We start from the raw sequence: 22,694 nt of genomic DNA, 5'->3' as shown, positions 1-22,694 counted from the left end.
CACTGTGTTTATGAAAGCAAAGGTAATCAGAAGTGGCTTTGAAGATTTGCCCTCCAAAACAATGAGAGCAGGGAGCTGTTTTACGAGCCATTTCAGACGCCCCTCTCTGACAGTGTCACCTTACGGCAACAATAGAGGTGGGAGGACTGAGGTGACCAGCAAATTAGACTCCAGTTGGACCAATGACATATGCGAAGTTTGACAAGGAAGGCTGTGTATTTGCACTTGGAATTTGGCAAGGTGTGTTAATGTCCACCCAAATGACATTTCAAAACTCTACTTCTACCAAAAAAAAAAAAAAAAAAAAGCAATTTGCATCTAATCTGCTTTTTCCGTTTCACAAATTTTAGAATCAGAACTTTTCATGATCCAGGACAACAGGCCTTTATGGACGGAGCAGCTTGCCTAGCAAACAAAACATTTATCAGACTCAAGATCCGCCCCTATACTACAATCCTGGTTGAACCGTAGAGCATTTCCAAATGTCAAACCTGTCACACTGATGTATGTCATGCCAATGTGTTAATTCCTCAAGGTATCTACTGCCTTCCTTGTACTCACCAGTTAAGTCTTGCTTTAAGCTCACTGTGAGGATGGAGGACGGTCCGCAGTGACACTGTCCGGTAGGAATATAAAGCGTATCATAAATATAAGACATGTAAACTTTGTAGTAGTCACATCAGACACAAAAACAGGGGAAATGCGTATTTTAACCCCCAAATTACCATTCTAACATGCAATCAATACTTTAAAAATGGGAGATTTTTTTTGTTCACACTTGTTTGTGCTTTGATAGGATACCCAGTGTGTATTCTATGGCACATCTCAACTTGGACTAGCCCAGTTCAAGTGCTTGACGGCCACATATCACTAGGGGCTCCTGTATGGGATAGGGAAGATCTTGAGCCTTGCTATCCAAAGTGGTCCACAAATTAGAAGCACTAATATCTCCTGGAAACTTGTTAGACATGTTGACTCTTGGGCCCTACTCCAGATCTACTGACCAGAATCTGCATCTTAACATGAGCCCCAAGTAATTTACATGCACGACAGAACTTAAGCACTGATCTCAGGCCAAGTTATTGGTCTCCGGTTCCTCTTCTGTCAGATAGAGGTGATAACCCTGACTTGGCAGGACTGTGTGAAGATTCTTGGTGGTTTACTTCATGGACTTAATAGTTGGGATTTTAATAAACGGTAGCTGTTATTTAAGAAGGCAATGTAAGATTGGGCTTTAGGACAGAATAGAGTATGAATTCTGGTTCTATCACTTATGAGCTCTGTGACCTTCATTAACTCCCTTAATGTGAGGCTGAGTTTTCTTTTCTTTCTTTATTTCCTTTTTAAGAAAATATTTATTTATTTGAGAGAGAGAGGAAGAACGCAAGTGGAGGGAGGAGCACAGGGAGAGGGAGAGAGAATCCTCAAGCAGTTAGCCCACTGCGCATGGAGCGTAGAGTCTTACACAGGGTTCGATCTCACAACCCTGAGATCATGACCTGAGCTGAAGTCAAGAGTCGACACTTAACTGACTGAGCCACCCAGGTGCTCTTTGAGGCTGACTTTTCTGAACTCTAAAGTGGGGCTAAAACCTATCTTCCATTGCTGTTGTGAGGACAGGGTGTGGCACAAAGGAGATATTCAATGATGGTAGCCATACACTGGTGCGTGTGTGTACACACACACACACACACACACACACACACCTTCTTAGCTGGGCCACCTTATAGTAACAAATCATGCTCAGCTGCCTTGTTAATTCACATGCCTTCTCTCCCAAATCACCAGAGTGTTATTTCCTGTGGCTCTAGTCTGTATTTCACAAGCAGAACTTAAGGACAGCAAAAACGTTTATTTGAAAAAATTACTATGTATTGAAAATATACATTAGAAATTATTACATACTTCCATAGCATTCCCCTCCCCCACCACAAAAGTAGAAATATCCGCTTGCTATGCTAATACCATAGGTAAAGTCAAACAAAAGGGAAAACACCATCAGCCCCCTTTCCTCATACATTAGAGTCGGGGGAAAGAGGTCAACTCCTATCTACCAATCAGTAGGAATTTAACAAGTCCCAGTCTTCCACAGCAAGACACACGTATTTCTGCTTTGAAGACTGCGAAGAGTTGCTCTGGTCCTTCTCTGGCTCTTCAAAAGCTCTCTTCTTGCTCTTCTTTGACTCCTGGCTCGAGACAGCTTCCCGCTTTAACAATGGTGCATGGCAGTCTGGGGCTTTCTCTTTATAGAACTGGAGTTTCTCAGAAGAGTTCACGGGGGTGTCTGCCAGGGGACACTTCACGGGGGCTTCTGTCCGAGCCCGCTTGCCATCTGCAGGAGTGACAGAAGGGAGCGGCAATAAGTTGACCATGCTGGGGTGTGAAGGCCTGCCCGAGTCCAGAAAGATGATCCAAGGAAGATGACAAATAGGGAGAGACTTGGATTCATTTTATTGTCTTCTGAAGGCCCTATTTAGTGACCCTGGCCTGCGCACTAGTGTAGGCTGGAGGCACACACTCACACAGGAGGACGACAGATCTAGATTCAAATCCCAGGTCTGCTTTCTCTTGGAAAAGTCACCTTGGGCAAGTAACTGCTCTGAGATTTACTCTTCTCATCTTTGTAAGGTTATAAAACTAATTTCATAAGCGTGATGTGAAGATAAATGATAGAACATATGAAGTGCTCAGCACACAATTAAAGCTCAGAAAATCTTAAATCTATTATTATTCAAAATACGGACTTTGTCTTCTAAACAAGAGCCACATTTGGGGCACAACCCTAACAAATGATACCAATTTATTCTATAGCTTTTGGTAGGCCCTGAATTCTTATTTTACCTTTACTTTTCCTTCATTTTGATTTTATTGCTTGACTCCTTTCAAAAAGTTTTGGTAAAATATACATAAATTTACCACTTGAATGGTTTTTAAGTGTATAGCTCTGTGGCACTGTGTACATTCACACTGTTGTGCAATCATCACCATCTTTCTCCAGAACTTTCACTTAGTGCAAAATGGAAACATTGTATTTGCTAAAGGGTGAGTCCCTTTCCTCTCCCCCCAGCCCCTGATACCCACCATTCTATTTTGTCTTTACAAACTTCACTATTTTAGGAACAACTTACAATAAGAATCACAAAACATGTTTCTCTTTCGCTTATATTTCACTTAGCATAATTTCTTCAAATTTCATCCACGTTATAACACTATGTCAAAATTTCCTTCTCTTTTTTTTAAAGATTTGAGAAAGAGAGGGAGAGAGAGAGTGAGGAAGAGCGAGCATGAGTGGGGGAGGGGCAGAGGGAGAGGGAGAAGCAGGCTCCCTGCTGAGTAGGAACTCTGACATGGGGCTAGATCCCAGGATCCCAGGATCATGACCTCAGCCAAAGGCAGAAGCTCAACAGAGCCACCCAGATACCCCCAAATTTCCTTCCTTCTTAAGGCTAAATATTCTACTATATGGAAATACCTCATGTTGTTTACCCATCCATATATTTTTTAATTTTTTAAGGGTTTTATTTTTAGTTAACCTCTAAACCCAATACAGGATTCAAAATCACAACCCCGAGATCAAGAGTGGCAGTCTCCCCTGACTGAGCCAGCGCCCCTATCCATCTTTTGATGGACACCTGGGATGCTTCCATCTTTTGGCTAGACTTAATTCCTTTTTTAATGTTCTGTACTCGATCTACTTTTGTGCCGCCACAAAGATGGGATACACAGACATTTAACTATGTTCCTGGTGGTGGTGCTCAAAGCCAAGTGGGAACTGACACCGTAGCATGGTGAGAGAATAGAAGTCCTGATGATTTGTTTAAGTCCATACGATCATAATTACTTTGCCCACTGGGTGAAAAGGGCTGACTGCTTTAAGGGTGCAAATAACCTAACAGCAAACATTCCAAAGAAAAGGGAATTTCTCACAGAAGTGCTGAGCTGCTGTTCGAGGCTCCCCGGTTTCTCGTGGCTTCACAGCTTCTGAAGTCACACGTTCCCACTGCAGAACAATCTAAAACATATTTGGAAAGATTTGAATCTGAACAATATCTCAAGCTTTTAATTTCTAGCTTTCCTTGTTCCCCCAGCTCCCTTCCATAAACACAAAGCCTTGTAATCTCACTTCAGATGACAGGTGGTGGTAAGAGTAACTAAGTCAAGACCGGATTTTCTGTTTTAATGCAAGAGTTGATCAGAACAATCACACTGGACATATGGATCTGCAGGACTCGGGAAAAATCTGTCAAGCTGATTCCCCATCTATTTTCATCTCCATTGCAAGCCAAAAAGAAGTGTAAAGCCTTAAATTAAATAATTTTCACACATCCCTAGACTCACTTTCATGCCTTAAAATATATCAAATATAATTCAAACTCTTGTATGTGTGTAAAATGCCCATGTTTCCATGTTCTCATGACATCCCATGCTAGGTTTCCATTTTCCAAAACTGTTGCAAATCTATTTTCACGGTAAACTACTACAAATTCTTTGGGAAATTTGGTTGAGTATAAACTATGCATAAATAAAGTGATTATTTCACATATACCACAAGTAACAATGACTTTTAACTTACTATTTCTCATCATAGTATGCAATAAAATGATCATAAAGAAAGCCAAAGAAAACACTTCAGGACACAGACAGGACAATGTAATGCAAGAATGTAATGTAAGAATGTAAGAATATAGTTCCAAGTTTAGCGCCATTGTCTACTAGCCAGGGTATCCTTGGCAAGTGATTTAATATTTTAGGCTCAGTATTTTCATCTGTAAAATAGTATTAACAATAGGACACAGCCACCCGGGGCTGCTTTGAGGACTAAATGATGCGGTTAGCAGTGGCTGGCACACAGAAAGCACCCAGTAAACACTAGGTGTCATCCCTTCTACAATACTTCCCTATGGGGAATAGGTCGGATCTTAGAGAACACCAGCATAAACCAAACCTGGTGACTCAGCAGGCAATACAGAAAACAGTCCTTCCACTGACAGAAACAGGAATGTCAATAGGAAGAGCTGCTTGGGGAGAAGGAAGAGGAAAATAAGCTTGGTTCTAGACACACTGAGTCTGGGGTTCCCAGTAGAGATTTATGGACAGTATTTAGGAACAGGTTCGATGTGTCAGAGAGGGTAAAATCTTCCCACAGGGAAGGCTAAGGCTGTAAGAACAGTTCTGATCACCAGGAGAGTGAGAGAAGACAGAGGAGGAGAGGGGAATCAGCAGGAGCCAGAGGGAGGAGTGAGAGGGGAGTGAGGAGAAAAGCCAGGAGAGGGAAGCGTAAGGCGGGCGTGTTCATACCAGCAGTGCAGAAAAGCCCAGGAGAGATGGAGAATGAGATCACACGCCACCTGCAAGAAAACACCCGCCAAAGAGCAGTGGAGGCCAGACCTAGGTTACAAGGGATTAAGAACCGGGCGGGTGGTGAGAAAGTGGGCAAGATCGTAGAAACCACTTCACAGCTGCACTGGGGGATGAAGAACACGTTAGAAAAAGGGTAAGTCACATTTATACACAGAAAGCAAGTAGCCAACAGTATGAGACTGAAGACGGACAGGCGGGGGAGTAGAGGGAGACCCCAGAGACTGGAACCCACCAACATGCAAGGGCTCATCCCTGGAAGCCGGTGGCACACCTGCCTTCGAACAGGAGGGAGGTAGGGTATGGTTGAAGAAACGGAGACATTCTGAGACAGAGACAGGGAAGTAAGGGGACTGCTATTAGTTGGCCCTAATTTCCTGTCACCTGCAGAGAGCAGGGCAGGAGGAGACTGGAGTCAGCCTGAAACATTTCAACAAGGGATCAGCAAGAAACGGGGAAAACGCTGCGGCCACGCTCCAGGGGCCCGAGCGGGGTGTATGAACAGAAGCTGTGTGTGGGAAGGAGCCTCATCATCTTACAGGCACACCTCGGACCTAGGCTGAAGCAGATACTGCGTGTTCCACACATGGAAGGTTGGTGGTGACCCTGTGTGAAGCGAGTCTACTGGTATCATTTTCTCAATAGTAGCTGTTCATTGCATGTCTCTGTCCGATTTTGGTAATGCTCCTACCACTTCTGATTTCTTCATTATTATTGTATGTGTTATAGTCATTAGAGATAACTCACTGAAAACTCAGGGGATGGCTAACATTTTTTAGCAATAAAATATTTTTAATTAATGTGAGCACCTTATTTTTTTAGACATGATAGTATACACTTGACAGACTAGAGGTACACAAATACTTTATGTGCACTGGGGAACCAAAAAACTCACTTGACTTGCTTTATTGCAGTATTTGTACTTCTTAAAAAGATTTATTTATTTGAGAGAAAGAGAAAGAGAGAGGGTGAGGTGGGGAGGGGCAGAGGGAGAAGGAGAGAATTTCAAGCACTGATTCCCTCCCGCGCTCCAAGTCCAATGTAGGGCTCAATTACAAGACCCTGAGATCATAACCTGAGCCCAAATAAAGAGCCAGTCACTTAACTGACTGAGCCACCCATGCACCCAGCAATGTTTGCTTTAATACAATATTCGCTTCATCAAGGTGGTCTGGAACCAGACCCACAGTATCTCCATGGTACGCCTGTACGTTCAGGCCAGGTTAAATGCCAGCTAGTTGGTTTACTTCATCCTTACTAAGCTCTGTAAGAGAGGTCCTGTTTTCTGCATTTTCTAGATGAAGAAACAGTAACTCCAACTTACCTTAAGTGATACAGCTATTGGGTTGCTTAGTCAGGATCCCAAACCCTCGTCTCCTAAACTCCATAGCCTATATTCATTCTACTATGCCCTTGCTATCAAACTTCATCAAGCCTTCGTATGTCCGCCCCATACCTGCTTGAACTCCACTGCATACATGCAGGATTCATCTGATGCTACAAACTGTCATAATGATTTCAGTATGCATCGTGTGGACAAACATCACAGTGCTCCTGAAATCCTGAGTCCCCCCTTCTTCATTACTTATATGGAGGTGATGCTACAATTAGGCACTCGGATAGGTTCACCATCACACATTAGAGTAGGACCAGGGAGGAACCCAAAACAAAACAGTTTGCTGGGTCTTCTAGAAACATTAAAGTGTCTGAAGAAAAAGACACCAGCCCCAGGCAAGCCACCATCTACTGGTGCCCTAAGACTTGGTTACCTTCTGACTTCCTCCTTAGGTCTCTACTTTACTAAGTTGAAGAACACCACCAAGAAGACAAGGGAGAATCAAAGCAAAGTCAGCCAAAAAGTTGAAAATGGGAGGGTTCGCACAGTGAGAGGACACACACACATATATACACACAAAGACATTTCCTCACTAAAGCTCTAAGAAATTTGTCCAAACTAAGGAGGAGAGTCAGATTTGAACTGTTCTCAGCGTGCCTTATTCTCTTTCCAGCATCTACAAGCTGCTAAGAGAATGTGTCCTTCTGCAGCTGGACATACTGTTTTTTTGCAAAGCAAGCCAGAATTTGCTAATTTTCTGAGTCGTTTATAAGACGACATTTTCTCCTAGGGTGAATAAGGATAAGGCCTGACCTAGAGATCAGAGCATGAGGTCTAAGGACTGGCATATGACACCCTGCCTTCCGTAGCTGGGTCAGGTAAGGGCCATCAGTGCCTATGATTTGATGTGAAGATGATAATTCAGTCAGACTACGCAAAAGATTAATGTTTGTTCAAAGTGTTGACTAAGGCAGTTGGTGACTTAAAACGAGAAGCCATATAATTGTGAGAGAGAAAAACTGCAAGTACCTGGTCAGCCCAGCCCTCTGTCTTACAGTTACTGTGATCAAATTCCTTCAAAGGCACTTTGGAGTGGACAAGGCCTATGTGGGTCTGGAGCTTGTGTTTGACAGCTTTGATGTCCTATGAGGGAAAGAACAAGAAGGCACACATGTCTGGTCAATTCTTGCTTGCTTTCAGTAGGAAATAAACACCATCACAAATACCAGTCCTTTCTAAGCACCAATTAGCAGGAGCCAAATATATCTAATTGTGAGTCTGGAGAAATAAGAGAAGGGAACAAATGTCTTACCTTGAGCCCTGTCCCAGAAATATCTAAGCAGTTTAGTTTTCTAAAAGAGAAGAGGTATCCAATTCCCGCATCTGTGATCTCAGGGTTACCTAGATGTCAAAAACATAGGCTGTATAACAGTATTCAGTAGAGCTCAGAAAAAAGGCCAAACAATGATAAAATATAAAGTATTGAGTGAGCAAACTTTTCAGAGCTAACTACTGTTAGGATCTTATCTTCATCCTGTCTGTAATGTGGAACAGCCATGCTAGATGACCCTTAAGATCCTTTATATAAAGCTCTAACTTTCTAGGAGGTGGGGATTAGCAGAAAAATAAACCAGGAAGTTATTCCGAAGGGTTTAATTTGGAGCCTTATGAAAACTGCCTACATAAACATGTATTGAAATGGTTTATCTGACTTTGCTCGTGGGTATTTCATCTCCAAAGTAAAGACAGTTTTAAAAGATTTTCAAAGGCATTTAGACACAGAGACTATTACTACTCTTACTAACCTACACTATTTCAGAAATTTTTCTTACATATTACCTTCTCAAATCAGAGAGTCCTGTAGTTAGCACTGAGTCCTCAAAGCCATGAAGACAATGCCTGGCACATTCCAGATGCTCAAAAAAATGTTTTCTGGATAAATACACTCTCCTGGGAGGGAGGCTGGACATTCACTACTATCTTTATTTTACGGAAGTTGAGGCTCAGAGAGGTTAAATAACTTGTTCAAAGGTACAGAGTTGTTAAAAAAAAAAGTAGCAGAGCAAGGAGTGTTGTCTGACCTTAAAACCCTGTTCCTTTCCTTCTTCTGACACCACACCATCCTGCCATATACTAAATGGATGCTCAATTAAATTGTAAATGATCTCTATTGACTTTCTACCACTGAAGTCAACATCTAGTTAATCCTGAGTATGTTATCACAACTGTGAATTTACCCATATTTTCATCAAGCAAGTATTGATTCAAAGACCCAGCTGACAGACACTATAAATCAGCAACTCAGGGAGTAAGTAAAGGTAAGCCAGACGTCCTTTATATATGCCATGACTAGAATAAAAGGCTGCCCTGTCTGCACACTGTGAGTGGCCCAAATGCATGTGGCAAGGCATACGGGGAAAGGTGTGTGGTCAGGAGTCAAGAGCATATGGCTTTACTCCTGCTCTGCCACTAGCTGGCTGTGGCACCTAGGAAAGTCACCGCCCTCCATCTTACCACCTCTAAAATGACAGGGAAGAACTAGGTGATTTCTAAGGCATTCTTCCAACATTAAGAACTATAATGTCTAATGAAACTTACAAGATAAGTCTAATAATGTTAGATTTTCAAGGCCTCTTTTCATCACTCGAACTGGTGCTGTCATTTTCCGCACACCGGCATCAGATAAACAATTATCCTTCAGGTGGAGCTGAGTTACACTAGGGAAACAAAGTCCGTAAGTAAATCACTTAGAGTTTGAGAAAGCCTATGTACAAGAGCAGGCTTTCGTAAACTTCACCTAAAAATAAAAGGACCTTCTACGTCCTGTTTTATTCACACCCAATGCATATAGCAGAGTTATAAACCCTTTGGCGCTGTTTACTAAGTGCAGGTTAACTTAGGGATCAAAGTGTCATGTAGTACTAATCTCAGATGGCAGAGGGCACTAAGGGTATATGGTCAAATGAGGTAAACAGGGACTTCATTAAGGGGATAAATATACCTTGTTTTATACAAAAGCTGCATTCACGACAAATCCTATGTGAAAACCAGAAACATTCTAAATATGTCAGGAAAGTCTACTGAATAACTCCTATGAGAATTCTTTTTGCAAAGCAAACAATCCTCTAATATTGACTGGCTTTATAAATCCAGATTTTCAGATTAGTTTTTTGGGTACACCCATAGCCCAATCCATCCAGCTAACCTGAAATTAGTGTATTAATTTCCTCCACTGTCCCACACATAAGACATCTGAAACTTTACTAAACCTCACACAAAAATACCTTTGTATGGAGCAGTGTGTAGGTGTTGCTGTCTGAGCCAGGCACCAGGAAGCTGGTTAGACTCAAGTTTGTCATGCTGTTATGCTTCCGGCTGTTTATGAAACCACAGAAGAATCTGTCTGGCCTCCTGTCTGCTGGCCAGACTGAGCAACTGGAGATCAGCTGGACTATTTGTGAATGGTACTGGGCGATTTCTTTAAACTATGGCTCTTGAAAAGAATTAGGCACTCTTTAATAGTTTATTTTTGAAATAATCTATAGTTCATTGAAAAGAATGCTTATAGACAACTGTATAATATCTCATGTTAGAATAAACTAGGACTGGACAGACCAAGGGCAAAATCATTTTCACCCCATGTAGTTTCATTTATTACATGCTGAAATAAAGATTATTTAGAAGATGAACCAACTGACTTACCTTCCTATGAAGTGTTCAATCTATATTGCTTGTGCCCAGTAGAGGAGATTGAAAATGTTTTAGGAAAGAAAGTAAGTAGCAAATAAACACAGGATTGGAAAGTAATCAGCATTCTTCAAGATGATCCCATGTATCATCCTTTAAAAAAAACAAAACAATTCATCTACAAGGGGTGGCAGGTCAATACCTAGACAGTGCCTCATTGGTGAGATGTTCTAGAAGTTCATGCTCATCTCCAAGCTTGCAACAGGAAAGATCCAGGCAGGTCAGCTCCCGGAAAGACTTAATTTCCTCAAGCTTTTCTGAAATCACCAGGTATCTGTGGGGCATGGAGAGCAATCAATAGCTTTTCTTTTCCTTCTTTTAAAACATTACCATTTGTGGCTCTGTGATATAGTCAACATTCCATCAGGACAAGGAACTATGAAATAAGCAGACTTCACCCATTTCTATGTGGGTACAGGCTGAATTTTTTCATTAGTGAATACCGTGAATCTTTTTACATGATGGTGGAGGAAAAACTTTTAAATAAAAATACACAAGCAAAGGCAAGACACAAGAGAAAATACATCTGCTTTGTTAGAAGACAGACCTTGGTGTTGGGACCTAATGGGAAAATTTCCAAACTTTGGGATTCTCAAAAACATAATCATTCATTCTTTTGAAGTTCCTTTTTTAAAAGATTTTATTTTAGTGAGCAGAAGAAAGAAAGAGATAGCACGTTTGTACAGGGGGAGGGGGCAGGAGGAGAGGGAGAAGCAGAGCCCCTGCTGAGTGGGGGGCCTGAAGTGAGGCTCCATCCCAGGAATCTGGGATCAGGACTTGAACCAAAAGCAGATGCTTAACTGACTGAGCCACCCAGGCACCCCTTGAAGTTGCCTTTTATCTTAGGCTTGGTAACTACTGGTTTGAAAACTGGAATAGGGCCTGAACTCTGGGTTCTAATCTCTGCACATCCCCAAGAATATACCAAGAGATACTTGGCAGATCGTGTTTTACCATTTCTATTCAAACACGTTTCAATAGTTGCCCTCTCTACTGCGCCTGTTAACTTTTCTCTGAAGGTACGTGCAGTATGACAGACTACAAGGACTCCAGCTCATCTAGATGGTTAAGACAAACATGTGAGCACAAACAATTTAATTACACTGGAGCACCTTGGCAAACTGTTATCAGGAAGCATCAGGGAGGCCTCTGGAGAGGAAAGGGAGATCAAAAGGGCATTCCGCAGCCCAGGCTGGGGCCTCCGCCCTGCTTTCTAGTTGTTCATCTATTTCAGATGATTTTCAGATGATGTCAGTGAGAAAAAAATGAAAAGGGATTAGGTGTGACAGGAAATAGGAGAGGATCCAAAGAGAAAGGAAAACTGACTTGTGGTAAGAGCGTGCCTTTCTCATCGACTTTCCTCATAGGTGTCTAGGTTTCCAGAGCAAAATGGTATGCTAGGATCTGTGGATTTAACACTTAAAAGTGTTCACTTCTCTCTTCTGTTAGTAGGATCATAATTGCCAAAAATGAGATGGAATAATGTGAGGGCAAGAGGGAAGTGAGACCTCTTTTCTTCCTATCTCCAATCAAAATAAGATGTACTGAAGCTGATCGTTGGCCTGGCTGCTACGTACAGATGGCATGGGGCACTGATACCCTCTCTAAGCTGCCTGGTGACAGAGCTCAGCTGGGTACACAATTGAGTCTTATTGACTCAGACGTATTTTAATTGCACTGTAAATAAAGCTGCTGTTTTCCATCTTCCAATCACAGAGTTGAAGTGGGTTAATGGGGATTTGGGGGATTACTGGCAATCAGAGGAAAAAAAACACACCACCTTTGATCAATTAACCAAAAGATTTTTAGTAATTCTGAAACAAGGGTTATCTGCAAAGGACATAACAATGTATAATGTGATTAACAAACTACAAAAATCAAGGCTGAGAAACCAACATGCAAAGCCACAGACACTACTAGATGCTTATCTAGGACATGATCAAAGCTCTCGGGTCTTGCTCAATGCTATTCTTCCAATTTATCCCTTAACCAGTTCAGAATAGTGTAATAGAGAAGCAACAGAAAGAACACAGACATATTTTAGTGTCAGATACACCTAAGTCTGGATTCTAACAACCCTAATTAATTGTGTGACTGTGAAAAGTTACTCAACCTCTCTGATCCTCAATTTCTCTAGCTGAAAATGGGGCAAATGATTACTTAAGGATTACTAAGAAAACTATAAACAATATCCCAGAAGTACAGGCATCTTATAGAACCTCATTTCATAGTAGTTATTACAATCAGGTCTTACATAGAGTGGTATTTTAAGGGAAACATACTGGTCTCCCAGTACCACTGGTCGGATTAAAAATCACTGGGCTTTCAACACAGGAAGGAAATAGTTTTTATAGGGTCAGAATGCAGTTGCAAAGATATTACCTTCTCCTTCTGACAAGCAGCTTTGTGACATGCCCTTACACAGTAAGTGCCCAAACCTCCCCAATTATCTTATTTTCAATAATTTTCTTACTCTCCTTCCCTTTGACCTGAACCCTTTCATGATGGTAAAACCTTTGCTGGTACAGCATCAGCCTTGGATTATAAAAGCAAATCCAAATCTCCTGTCCTCTTCCTATTTCCCTCTGGAGATTCAAAAGGAGAGGGAAGTTTGGGATCAGAGTGGAAATTTTTTTTTTTTAAAGATTTTATTTTTAAGTAATCTCTATACTCAGGGTGGGGCTCGAACTCAAGACTCCAAGATCAAGAGTCCCATGCTCTTCAGACTGAGCCAGCCAGGCGCCCCTACAATTGAAAATCTTTTTTTTTCTTTTTAAGATTTTATTTATTTATTTGAGAGAGATTTATTGAGAGAGATCACAAGCAGGCAGAGAGGCAGGCAGAGAGAGAGGAGGAAGCAGGCTCCCTGCTGAGCAGAGAGCCTGATGTGGGGCTCGATCCCAGGACTCCGAGTTTATGACCTGAGCCGAAGGCAGCAGCTTAACCCGCTGAGCCACCCAGGCACCCCCAAAATCTTAATCTTGTATCTGAACAAGACAACAAAGTTTAGAATTGCTGCAATAAAGTATGAATCAAAAGATCACAATCACATTAAAAATGTTTCTTCTATCTTTCCAGTTATAAAATACAAGTTCCTTATAGAAAAAATTAAGAACATGTGAAAAGTTATAAAGAAAATTAAACTGCAATCCCACTATCTAGATTGCATTTTGAAAGATTTCTCTTTTTCCTTCTATATATACAACACATATAAAAATTCCTGATTTTTAAAAAATTGGATCATATAGTACATGCAATTTAAATCCTTTTAAATGTGTCGTATATGAACATTTCACACCATTTTAATCTTTGAGTACTATCTCAACAGCTATGTAATATTTCACCATATGAATACCATAATTGGCTTAAATTCAATTCTTATTGTTAAATATTCAGCTTTCAGGTTTTCACTGTTACAGTGTTGTAATGAACACCCTTATATGAAAGTATTTGTTCCCATGTTTGTGTATTACATTAAAAATTAGGATTCCCAATGAATGTAATTCATGGGTCAATCAAATGGTATGGGTATTTTTAAGGCTCTTGATACATGTAGTAGCTGAGCTGCTTTCCAGAAATATCACTAATTTACGTACTTGTCAAACATGAATGAAAGTGCTATTCTCCTTCAATCTGACTACTGGAGTGGTACACAGGCATCACAAATGAATAAGAAGCATTTTCACTATCAGGAGAAATACTTAAGCTAGAATGGTACATGGGGAAAACAGAATACAAGTTGTACATAGAGTATATTCCCAAATTATAAAGATATATATTTGGAAATGATTATCATGAATAGTAGGATTACAAATTTCTTAAAATTACAGCTGTATACTCAGACACCCCCGATCCTTTGGTGAGTGCTGTGAAGTGTGTAAATCCGGTGATTCACAGACCTGGGGATAAAAATATATGTATATAAAAAATATATGTTTATAAAAAATAAAAAATTAAAAAAAAAAAAAATTAAAAAAAAAATTACAGCTGTATATATTTCCCAATATGTACTACCTTTATAATTTTAAAACATCTATCATAATTCTACTTTTCATGGTTCTATTTTTTCTACAATGAACATAAATAACTTGAAACAATACATGAAAGAGTAAAATGTTATTTTAAATATACGTGTTATATATTTAAATACTGCTTAGCTTTTTCATTCAGGCAACGTAAATCTTTTTTCTACTGGCAGCAGCACAGAGATGGAGCTTTCAGAAGGTGCCAGCTTAGCTCCCAAGTCCACAGCTCTGACCCTATCTGCATGTGTTTATCCCTTGTCTTTTTAAAGTATAATATTTGGACTAGGCTGAAACCATTATTTCTGAGCCAATTATATAAATATTGCTTCTTTTTTTTTTTTTTTAAAGACTTTTTTGAAAGAGAGGAGTTGAGGGAGGGTCAGAGGGAGAAGGAGAAGCAGACCCACCACTGAGCGCGTAGCCCCAGGGGACAATACCAGGACCTTGAGACCAGGACCTGAGCCTAAGGCAGATGGTTAACTAACTGAGCCACACAGGTGCCCCTCTTTTTTGCTTTTTAAACCATATGAGTTTAGCTTATGCTTTCTGGTATGACTTTCTCCTCTTACATGCTGTTTTTTTTTAGTCTTGCTTTAATGGTCCTCTTGATGGTACTTCTTAATAGTAAGCTACCTTTCACACTTTCTAATCACAAAAAAGGTTCACACATGGCATACTACAGTTATTTTTTAAATCTACGGGTATTGACAGCAAATGATCTTTAAAATATATCAAGAAAGCAAGGTGGGTAACAGTGTAAGCAGTGTGCGGCCACTTGTGTAACAAAGGGGAGAGCTATAAATGAATGTATATGTACAGGATATCTCTGACATGACGTAAAAGAAATCATGAACAGTAGCTGCCTCTGGAGAAATAGGAGATAAAATGGGAGAGAGGTTATGTTTCACTTTGTACCTTTGGTGTTTAAATTATTTTGCATGGCAGTTTCTATTTTTAAATTTTCCACATTTTTCAAAGGTTTTTTTTTTTTTCTTTTTTAATTGGTTCCATGCCTAGAGTAGAGCCCAACATGGGGCCTGAACTCACAACCCTGAGATTAAGAATGGAGGTGAGATTAAGAGTCAGAGGCTTAACCTACTCAGCCACACAGGCAACCCTAGAGTTTTGTTGTTTTTTTTTAATTAGTAGATGCTTTAAAAGTCATTTTATGGTGGAATAAAAACTTTATTTATTTTTTAAGTGGAGCCCAAAGTGGGGCTTGAACTCATGAGCCCAAGATCAAGACCTGAGCTGTGGACAAGAGTCTAGGATGCTCAACCAACTAAACCACCCAGGTGCCCTAGAAACTTTAAATACATCAATAAAAGTACATAAGCAAAGGCAAGTCAGAAGAGAAAACATCTTCTCTGTCAGAAAATAGACTTTGGTGTTCAGACCTGTCAAAATATGTCATGGGGAAGCCTCACTAAAATGGGAGTCGTGAGGTTTCTGCTGGTGGAGCATTCAGGCCCTAGACCCACGAGGAAGAGCCTGACTTGACCTTACACGGACTTGACCTTTCACATGAATACTACTCTACTATTCCCAGACAAAGGAAGAAATGCTTTCCTCATCCTGCCTAGCAATAGTATCATCAATGAAAAGCCTCCACCCTTCAAACTCCTAGTTTACTCCAAAGGATTTTTAGTTTGTAACAACCTTCTCAGCTTCCTTCTTTCCTCCTTAAAAAAGTATGTGTCTCCTTTGTTCCCCCAGATTTGCCTGTGGTTTTGCCATAGCTTGATTGTCCCAGATTGCAATTCTCTTTTATTCCTGAATAAACCCAGGTAAAATAACTGGCAGTTTCTATTTTTAAAGTGAACAGACCTTATTTGAAAATTTCCAAACTTTAGGATACTTGAAATTTTAATAACTCTTTTAAAGTTACCTTTTATCTAATGCTCAATATCTAGAAGTTTGAAAATTGGAACAGGGTCCAGAACTCTAGTTACTAATCTTCCCATCCCTAGGAGCATACTAAGATACTTGGCAGATGATACCCTGTCGTTTCTATTTTCTCATACTAGAAAAGTTGGTAGAAGAATTTTTTTTTTTTTTACTGAAAGGAGGAGTGGTGGCCATCAAGCAGTGGCAAAATGGTTTCAAAATAAACCTGTTTTCTGGTTGGGGGGTAGATAGGGAGAAAGACAGTGATTTTTCTCAAAATAGCCTCCACTTTGTATTTGGGAGTTTTAAATTGAAGTGCTATTTGATGGGGGAAGCCCCCATGCCCATGAAGCCCCAGAAATAGACAGAATTAACACATCTATAAAATATTCACTATCCTAATCAGAATACCCACCTGTTTCGCAAACATAGGGAGCAAAGTACCAGACTTCCATAGGCCTCTGTGAATTTCTGTAAAGCCCTCAGCCCCGCACCTGGCTCTGTGAATTTCTGTCTGGCTTCTGCAGCAGAGAACAGCTTTTCAGCAATCTGCTCAGGAAAGCCAATAAGGGAATCAATGTGATCAACATTGTCGGAGATAAAGCCCAGGACAAGGCTGAAGAGAGATTTGGCAGAGTACCGAAGATTCCCCTCTCGGGTATATGTGAAGATGAAATGATCAGTCTTCTCTTTCTGTGCAGTATCATCTTCTCTGTTCATGCAAAGCTCCACAGAGAAGCCTTTGGGAAACAGTCTGAAAGGCCTTGGCTTCTGCAGGCTACTCCTGACACCATCCAAGGCCAGATTGACCATGTGCAGCTGACCATTTTCTCGTACATAGATGGGTCCTGGGTCCAGGTGGTTTTCTGAGTTGAGGTAGTAAGACATTGCCTTGGTTGCAACTGTAAGAGCAAGGCACAGAGGAAGCAAATCCAATTAACACACCATTTGTACACGTAACTTCATTGTGCCGTGCCCAGAGCTTTACAAAGCCTAGCAGGAAGGCCCTTTGGTTGGTTTGGGGAAATAAAGCTTCCCAGCTGCCTGTGAACTCTTGGCACCTACAGGCTGCTTCTACTCCCTCTACCTGAAATGCTGACTCCTACTTTCCCCCTTTTCTTTGTATCTGGTGCACTCCCTCTCATCTTTCAAAAGGCAGCTCAAATCTCATTCCTAAAATTCACCCTGGGGAAGTTACAGAAGCACATAGAATCATCTACAAGGAAAGTCATGGCAGCACAGTTGATAATCACAAAACAACTGGAAACAACCTAAATGACCAACAATAGGAGTGTTATTAAGTAAGTTATGATACATCCATACCATGGCATGTTAGGCAGCTATTCAAATCATAAAATTTTTATTGTTTTGCAGGTTACAAACAGTACATATAGAATTTACTACTACTGTTTTTAAAAATGTAACTATGCATAGAAATGAAGACCAGAAACTAGTAATTTCCTTGCTCCCCTGGCACCCTCCACATCTTTGTTGTCTCAGTGTTCTGCTACTGATTTATTCCCAGGCCTGTGTTCTACCAGCTTGAGTTCTTTGAGGAGAGGGACCATGTTTCATTCATCCAAACTCCCTAAGTTAGCTCTGGCATATAACAGACCCTGAGTGGGTATCTGTGGAACTAAAGTTTACTCATTTGCTAAGCCTTGCATGGAACACCAGCAACAGGATTTTTTGGATCTACAAAGAAAGACCTCCATCACAAGAGCTAACCAAAAAAAAATATTCTACCCATTGGAAACATCATATCTCTTAAGGCTCTATTTAGGACACTTTTGACATAAGGCAAAACACAAAAACAGTGGGCATTTATGCAACCCTATGGGTGACATTTTGTGCTCAAGCATTAATTGGAATAAATTTTTGTTTTCCTGAGAAACCGTGAGATCTCAAAACCACAGGAGAAATTCCTATATTAAACAGAAACATTTGATTATCATTTCCACAACAATTTAAAGAGAGGTGAGAGTTAAAATTCTATATATGTCAAATAGCTGCCATTATCTTTAAAAGACTCTGACTTTTAGAGTGAAGTAACCCAGCTTCTCCATCAATGCAGGGCTGGGCTATAGCTCTGATGCCACGTAAAAGTGTCAACAAACAATCAAGTCAGTGATCAAAAACGCTGAGTCTTTGAAGATCAAACAGTGATCCTGTTTGTGGGCATCAGTATGATCCCTGTTTCTCCTGAGGATAATTATGTGGGTAAAAGCACATCAGAAAGAAGGGCTCTGCCTAGTCTGACAGCCTCACCCTTTCCTGATCAGCTTCTCTCGCCCTATGCCATGCCATACCACCCAAGTAAGTTGACTGTGTGCTCTCTTGTCTCACTGGTCTTTGCCCATTCTGCTCCCTTTGGTTGGAACATCCTTCTCAGCTTTCCTGACCTAGCTAATCCTTACTCATCATTAAAACTCAGCTCAACCATCATCTCTCTCCCGGGAAATCTTCACTAACCCCTGCACCAGTGCACGCCTGTCTGGTTTTCCCAGGGCACCCATGTCTCTTCTCTATATAGCACTTAGCCCTGTGTCCTATGTTTACTTGCTAATGTTCCCAGAGCTGTGAGCTCTTGGAAGGTAAGGCACTTATTTGACTTGATTCATCTCTTTTTCCCAGGCCCAACACAGTGCCTAGTACTGAGTAATCCCTCAAAAGGTAGGTGCTGAACTGAATGAGAGAAAGGGTGAGACCTCGAAGGGACAGACACAGTGCTCAGAGCTGCTGGGCCTGCTGATACTGTTGCTAGGAGCCAGCTCTTCTTCCAGGCAACAGCTGCAGGCTCCTCCCCGACTGGCCAGACCCTTCTGCAGGTGGTAGAAGCACAGCAAATGATGGCAGGATACTGCTACTGGTACTACCAGGGGAAAAAAAACCTAAAACCCAGACAAAAAACTCCTGTCACGGTGCCAGCTCTCATAACCCATATTCTTGCCAGTATTCAGGGCCTGCTGCTAAGGCGATGCCTCACTTATTCTAAGCTCTTCTTCCAGCAGAGGTAAGCATCTGTCCCCTGCATCTTCACATACTTTAATCTTGATGAGGAGATAAAGCAGATCCCCTCAGTCTTTATCCCTAGATTTGCACATCTGGAGTCCTACTCTACCTGTGAATCAGAAATTAGTCACCAGGCATGGCCCTAAAAAGCAATAACTTGATTGTAATAATGGAAAGGCAAATTCTAAGGGGAGAACATATTCTAATGGATCGGCACATCATAAGCTCCCTGACAATGGAACAGGGTCTGCCCATCCACATTACTCCTAACCCTCACCCCAACAGTGTGTTCCACAAAATTTGGAGTCAAACAGACAAGTGGATAAATGACCACTTCAGGTATAAATCAGAAAAGTTTGATTCCATCCAGCAGAGGGCACAAGCAGCCAGGGACCAGAGCAAGGATGCTAACCCAGGCTGCCCCAAATCCTGGCAGCTTCTCTTTGCAGGGATCACTTTCAAAAAAGGCCTAGCTCTGGTTATTTTTTACTTCTAAATTACTCACAAAATGCTGACTGTCTTTCTAAATGATTAAAAGAAAAAAAAAATCCAGTATTTCCTGAAGAGTAAAATCCACAGTCTCTGTCCAGAAGCCCCAAGGCTCCTCTGGCTCTTCAATGAACGTACTTGAGGTACTTGGTTCAGGGAATCCTGGTAACTTTTGATTTCTACTACTAAATTCCTGCATCTTGCATTCGCTCAATAAGAAGCTTCCTGAGAGTTTGTGAGATACTATAAAATGAGCTAAGAATTAAATGAATGTTTAAGTCTTGCAAGATTAAGAACCATAAAAGCAAGAGAATTCCACATACAACTTCTATATTTGGCTTTGCTTATGCCTGGCTGTTGTACATGGTGGTCTATTAAAAATGGGTCCTCAGGCAACAAGGCCTGTTCTACACCATGGCAAAAATCCCCTACAAACTGGAAAATCAAAATAATTAGTATCTTCAAGAATGTCCAGTTTAGGGACGCCTGGGTGGCTCAGTTGGTTAAGCAGCTGCCTTCGGCTCGGGTCATGATCCCAGCGTCCTGGGATCGAGTCCCACATCGGGCTCCTTGCTCAGCGGGGAGCCTGCTTCTCCCTCTGCCTCTGCCTGCCATTCTGTCTGCCTGTGTTCGCTCTCTCCCCCTCTCTCTCTCTGATAAATAAATAAAATCTTTAAAAAAAAAAAAAGAATGTCCAGTTTAGATCTGCATTAACTATATTTTAAAGCACGTAATTTTGTCAAATGAATAAAATGTAACCTTACCACATTAAGAACTCAGAACTCCGTAGCCTCTGAACTAAAATAACTGATAACTAAACATGACAACTTTCTAGGTCTTGAAGCCAGTTTACCAAGCGAGAAGCAGGACCCCGCCAATCATGTGGACTGGAGAGGGGGAATAAGAGGCAGAGGGCACAGGACCAAAATTGTGAGCTGAGTCTATGGCTCTCTAACGTGAAGGAAAAAAGAAAGCACCTAACTTTAGCAGGCAAAAGAACAATCCCCTAAAGATAAATCATAGTAATGACAGTGATGATGACAATGATACTAGGTCTGATAGCTAGCATTTATTAAGTACCTACCAGTTGCCAAGCATTGTGGTAGGTACTCAAGTGATCTCACATAACCCTCAACAATCCTATTAGGTCAGGATTGCCATTTAACAGGTTAACAAGGCTCAGAGAAGCGAAGTAACTTAAGGAACAGAACTAGCGACAGAGCCAGAATTCAATCTCAAGCCTGTATTACTCCAAAGCTCAGACTCTTTCCACTGCATGATGCTGTCTCTCAAGAATAAAAATATGACATCAGCCTTAAGGATTAAAAAAAGATGTTAAAAATTAATCTCACCCACCTGTTTGATCCCTTTGGCGTTCACTGGCTTAAGCTGGGGGTGGAGGGCAGGGAGGAGATTAAAAAACCAGTGGCCATCTGAGGAAAGAGCTGGTAGGAACAGAGCCAGGACAGAGCTACGCTGAGGCCTCCCTTCCTCCCTCTACCAGGGCAGAAATTACCCACATCCACACACCAGGAAAACATCTGTCAAGCCATGGCCTTCATCCCAAGGCTTCAGACACCCTTGGTTTATTTGAAAATGCAGTACTCTTGAGAAAATTCCTACGCAAAAACTTGAACAGAGACAAGTTCCAAACCACCAATAACCAACTAACAATCTTGCCTTGGTTGTTCTGTGTCACCACCATTATCCAATTTTCCACCCCTCTCATTTTTTCCCTACAGAGTGCACTTTCCTTACCTGCCTTCTCACCCAAACCCTTTCCTCCCCCAAAGCTCCAGAGGGCCACACCATACCCAGCTCCAGGAGCATGCCAATCTCTCCTACATCCTGACACTTACAGTTCTTCTACCTGCCAATTCTAGAATTTTTAACATAAAACCCAGTCTCTCTACACCCCAAATCCTAACTCCTCTCCCTCCACCCAGTCCCAGCATCCCTGTCCCCACCTCTCACACCTCAGGCCCTTCCAATCCTATCCTACCAATGCCCTTCTGAAATGAGGTTCCTTGTCACACCTTCAGCTGCCTCTCCTTCCTTCCCTACACGGTTCCACCCCCAGGCATTCTTCCTCTGTCCTTCAAGTATTCTTCCCTTCCTCCCAGTCTCTGGGATTCCCTCTCCTAGGACTTCAATCTCCCCATCCCTTTTCTTGTCTTCTGCCTATAACCTTCAAAATCCCCTTTCTTCACGCCTCACGAAGCCCAACCTCACAACCCACAGCCCCAACTTTTCTTCCCTACCCCCTAGACCCCACTCCTTCTATTCCGATCCTGGATCCTTTCCTTCTTACACTTCTCAAATCCCACTCCGTCTTCCCCTTCCCCAGTACTGCAATCTCCCTCAATTCCCACGCATGCCCCTCCCCGAGCCTGCCCAAACTAACCCTGCTCCCTTCTCCCACCTTGCCCCCAATTACCCTACGAGGCACCCCGACCCCACCCTTGAACCCATCTCCCACATCCCTATATCCTCATCCTCACATCTCACCCAGACCACACCCCAACCTCGTCCTTCCCGGTCTTCCCCTCCCCCACTCCGCCCCTCCCTCACACCCCGCCCCCGGCCCCCACTCGCAGCCCCAGGCTGCGTGAGCGGCCCAGCCCGCGGCCGCCACCTACCTGTGCCCCTGCCCGGGGCTGCGAGCGGCAGCTTCTTGGTGGCGGCTCCCACCTCCCGCGGCGCGCCTGATGGGGGAAGCGGCTCGACGCCGCAGGCACAAAGCTACAGAGGGTGGGACCGAGAGAGGTTGGGAGGAGGGAGGGGGCTGGGGGCGACCTGGCGCCGTGGGACCGCGGGGCTGGCAAGGGGCTGGGGGGGGG

General features: G+C 42.1%; 2 protein-coding genes across 5 annotated transcripts in view; one reads left to right on the top strand and one right to left on the bottom strand.

The window, feature by feature from the left end:
- Positions 1-1,832: 1,832 nt before the first annotated feature.
- On the bottom strand, positions 1,833-22,636 carry LRRC42 (leucine rich repeat containing 42). Of its 3 annotated transcripts, none has more exons than XM_059135310.1 (9): positions 22,494-22,632; positions 21,211-21,299; positions 16,769-17,255; positions 10,584-10,715; positions 9,293-9,411; positions 8,007-8,095; positions 7,724-7,837; positions 3,928-4,012; positions 1,833-2,332 (listed from the first exon to the last, which is right to left on the bottom strand). In XM_059135310.1, the coding sequence occupies exons 3-9, from the start codon at positions 17,239-17,241 to the stop codon at positions 2,058-2,060; spliced, it is 1,287 nt and encodes a 428-aa protein (XP_058991293.1). In that variant the 5' UTR covers positions 17,242-17,255; positions 21,211-21,299; positions 22,494-22,632; the 3' UTR covers positions 1,833-2,057. The 3 variants fall into 3 exon arrangements, with proteins under 3 accessions (XP_058991293.1, XP_058991294.1, XP_058991292.1); XM_059135311.1 differs by having other exon boundaries at positions 21,211-21,243; positions 22,494-22,628; XM_059135309.1 differs by lacking the exon at positions 21,211-21,299 and having other exon boundaries at positions 22,494-22,636.
- Positions 22,479-22,694, top strand: part of IFT25 (intraflagellar transport 25) — a 33,712-nt gene continuing 33,496 nt past the window's right edge. Inside the window, exon 1 of one of the 2 annotated variants that reach the window (XM_059135319.1) lies at positions 22,479-22,605. The gene's annotated coding sequence lies outside the window, so the exon portion shown is untranslated. The remainder of the gene's footprint in view (positions 22,606-22,694) is intronic. The other variant, XM_059135316.1, reaches the window with a different exon arrangement.

This window comes from Mustela lutreola, chromosome 10 (genome assembly GCF_030435805.1).
Source record: "Mustela lutreola isolate mMusLut2 chromosome 10, mMusLut2.pri, whole genome shotgun sequence".
NCBI lineage: Eukaryota > Metazoa > Chordata > Mammalia > Carnivora > Mustelidae > Mustela > Mustela lutreola.
Note: the sequence above shows the minus strand (reverse complement) of the source record. Positions and strands in the feature narration are given on the sequence as shown.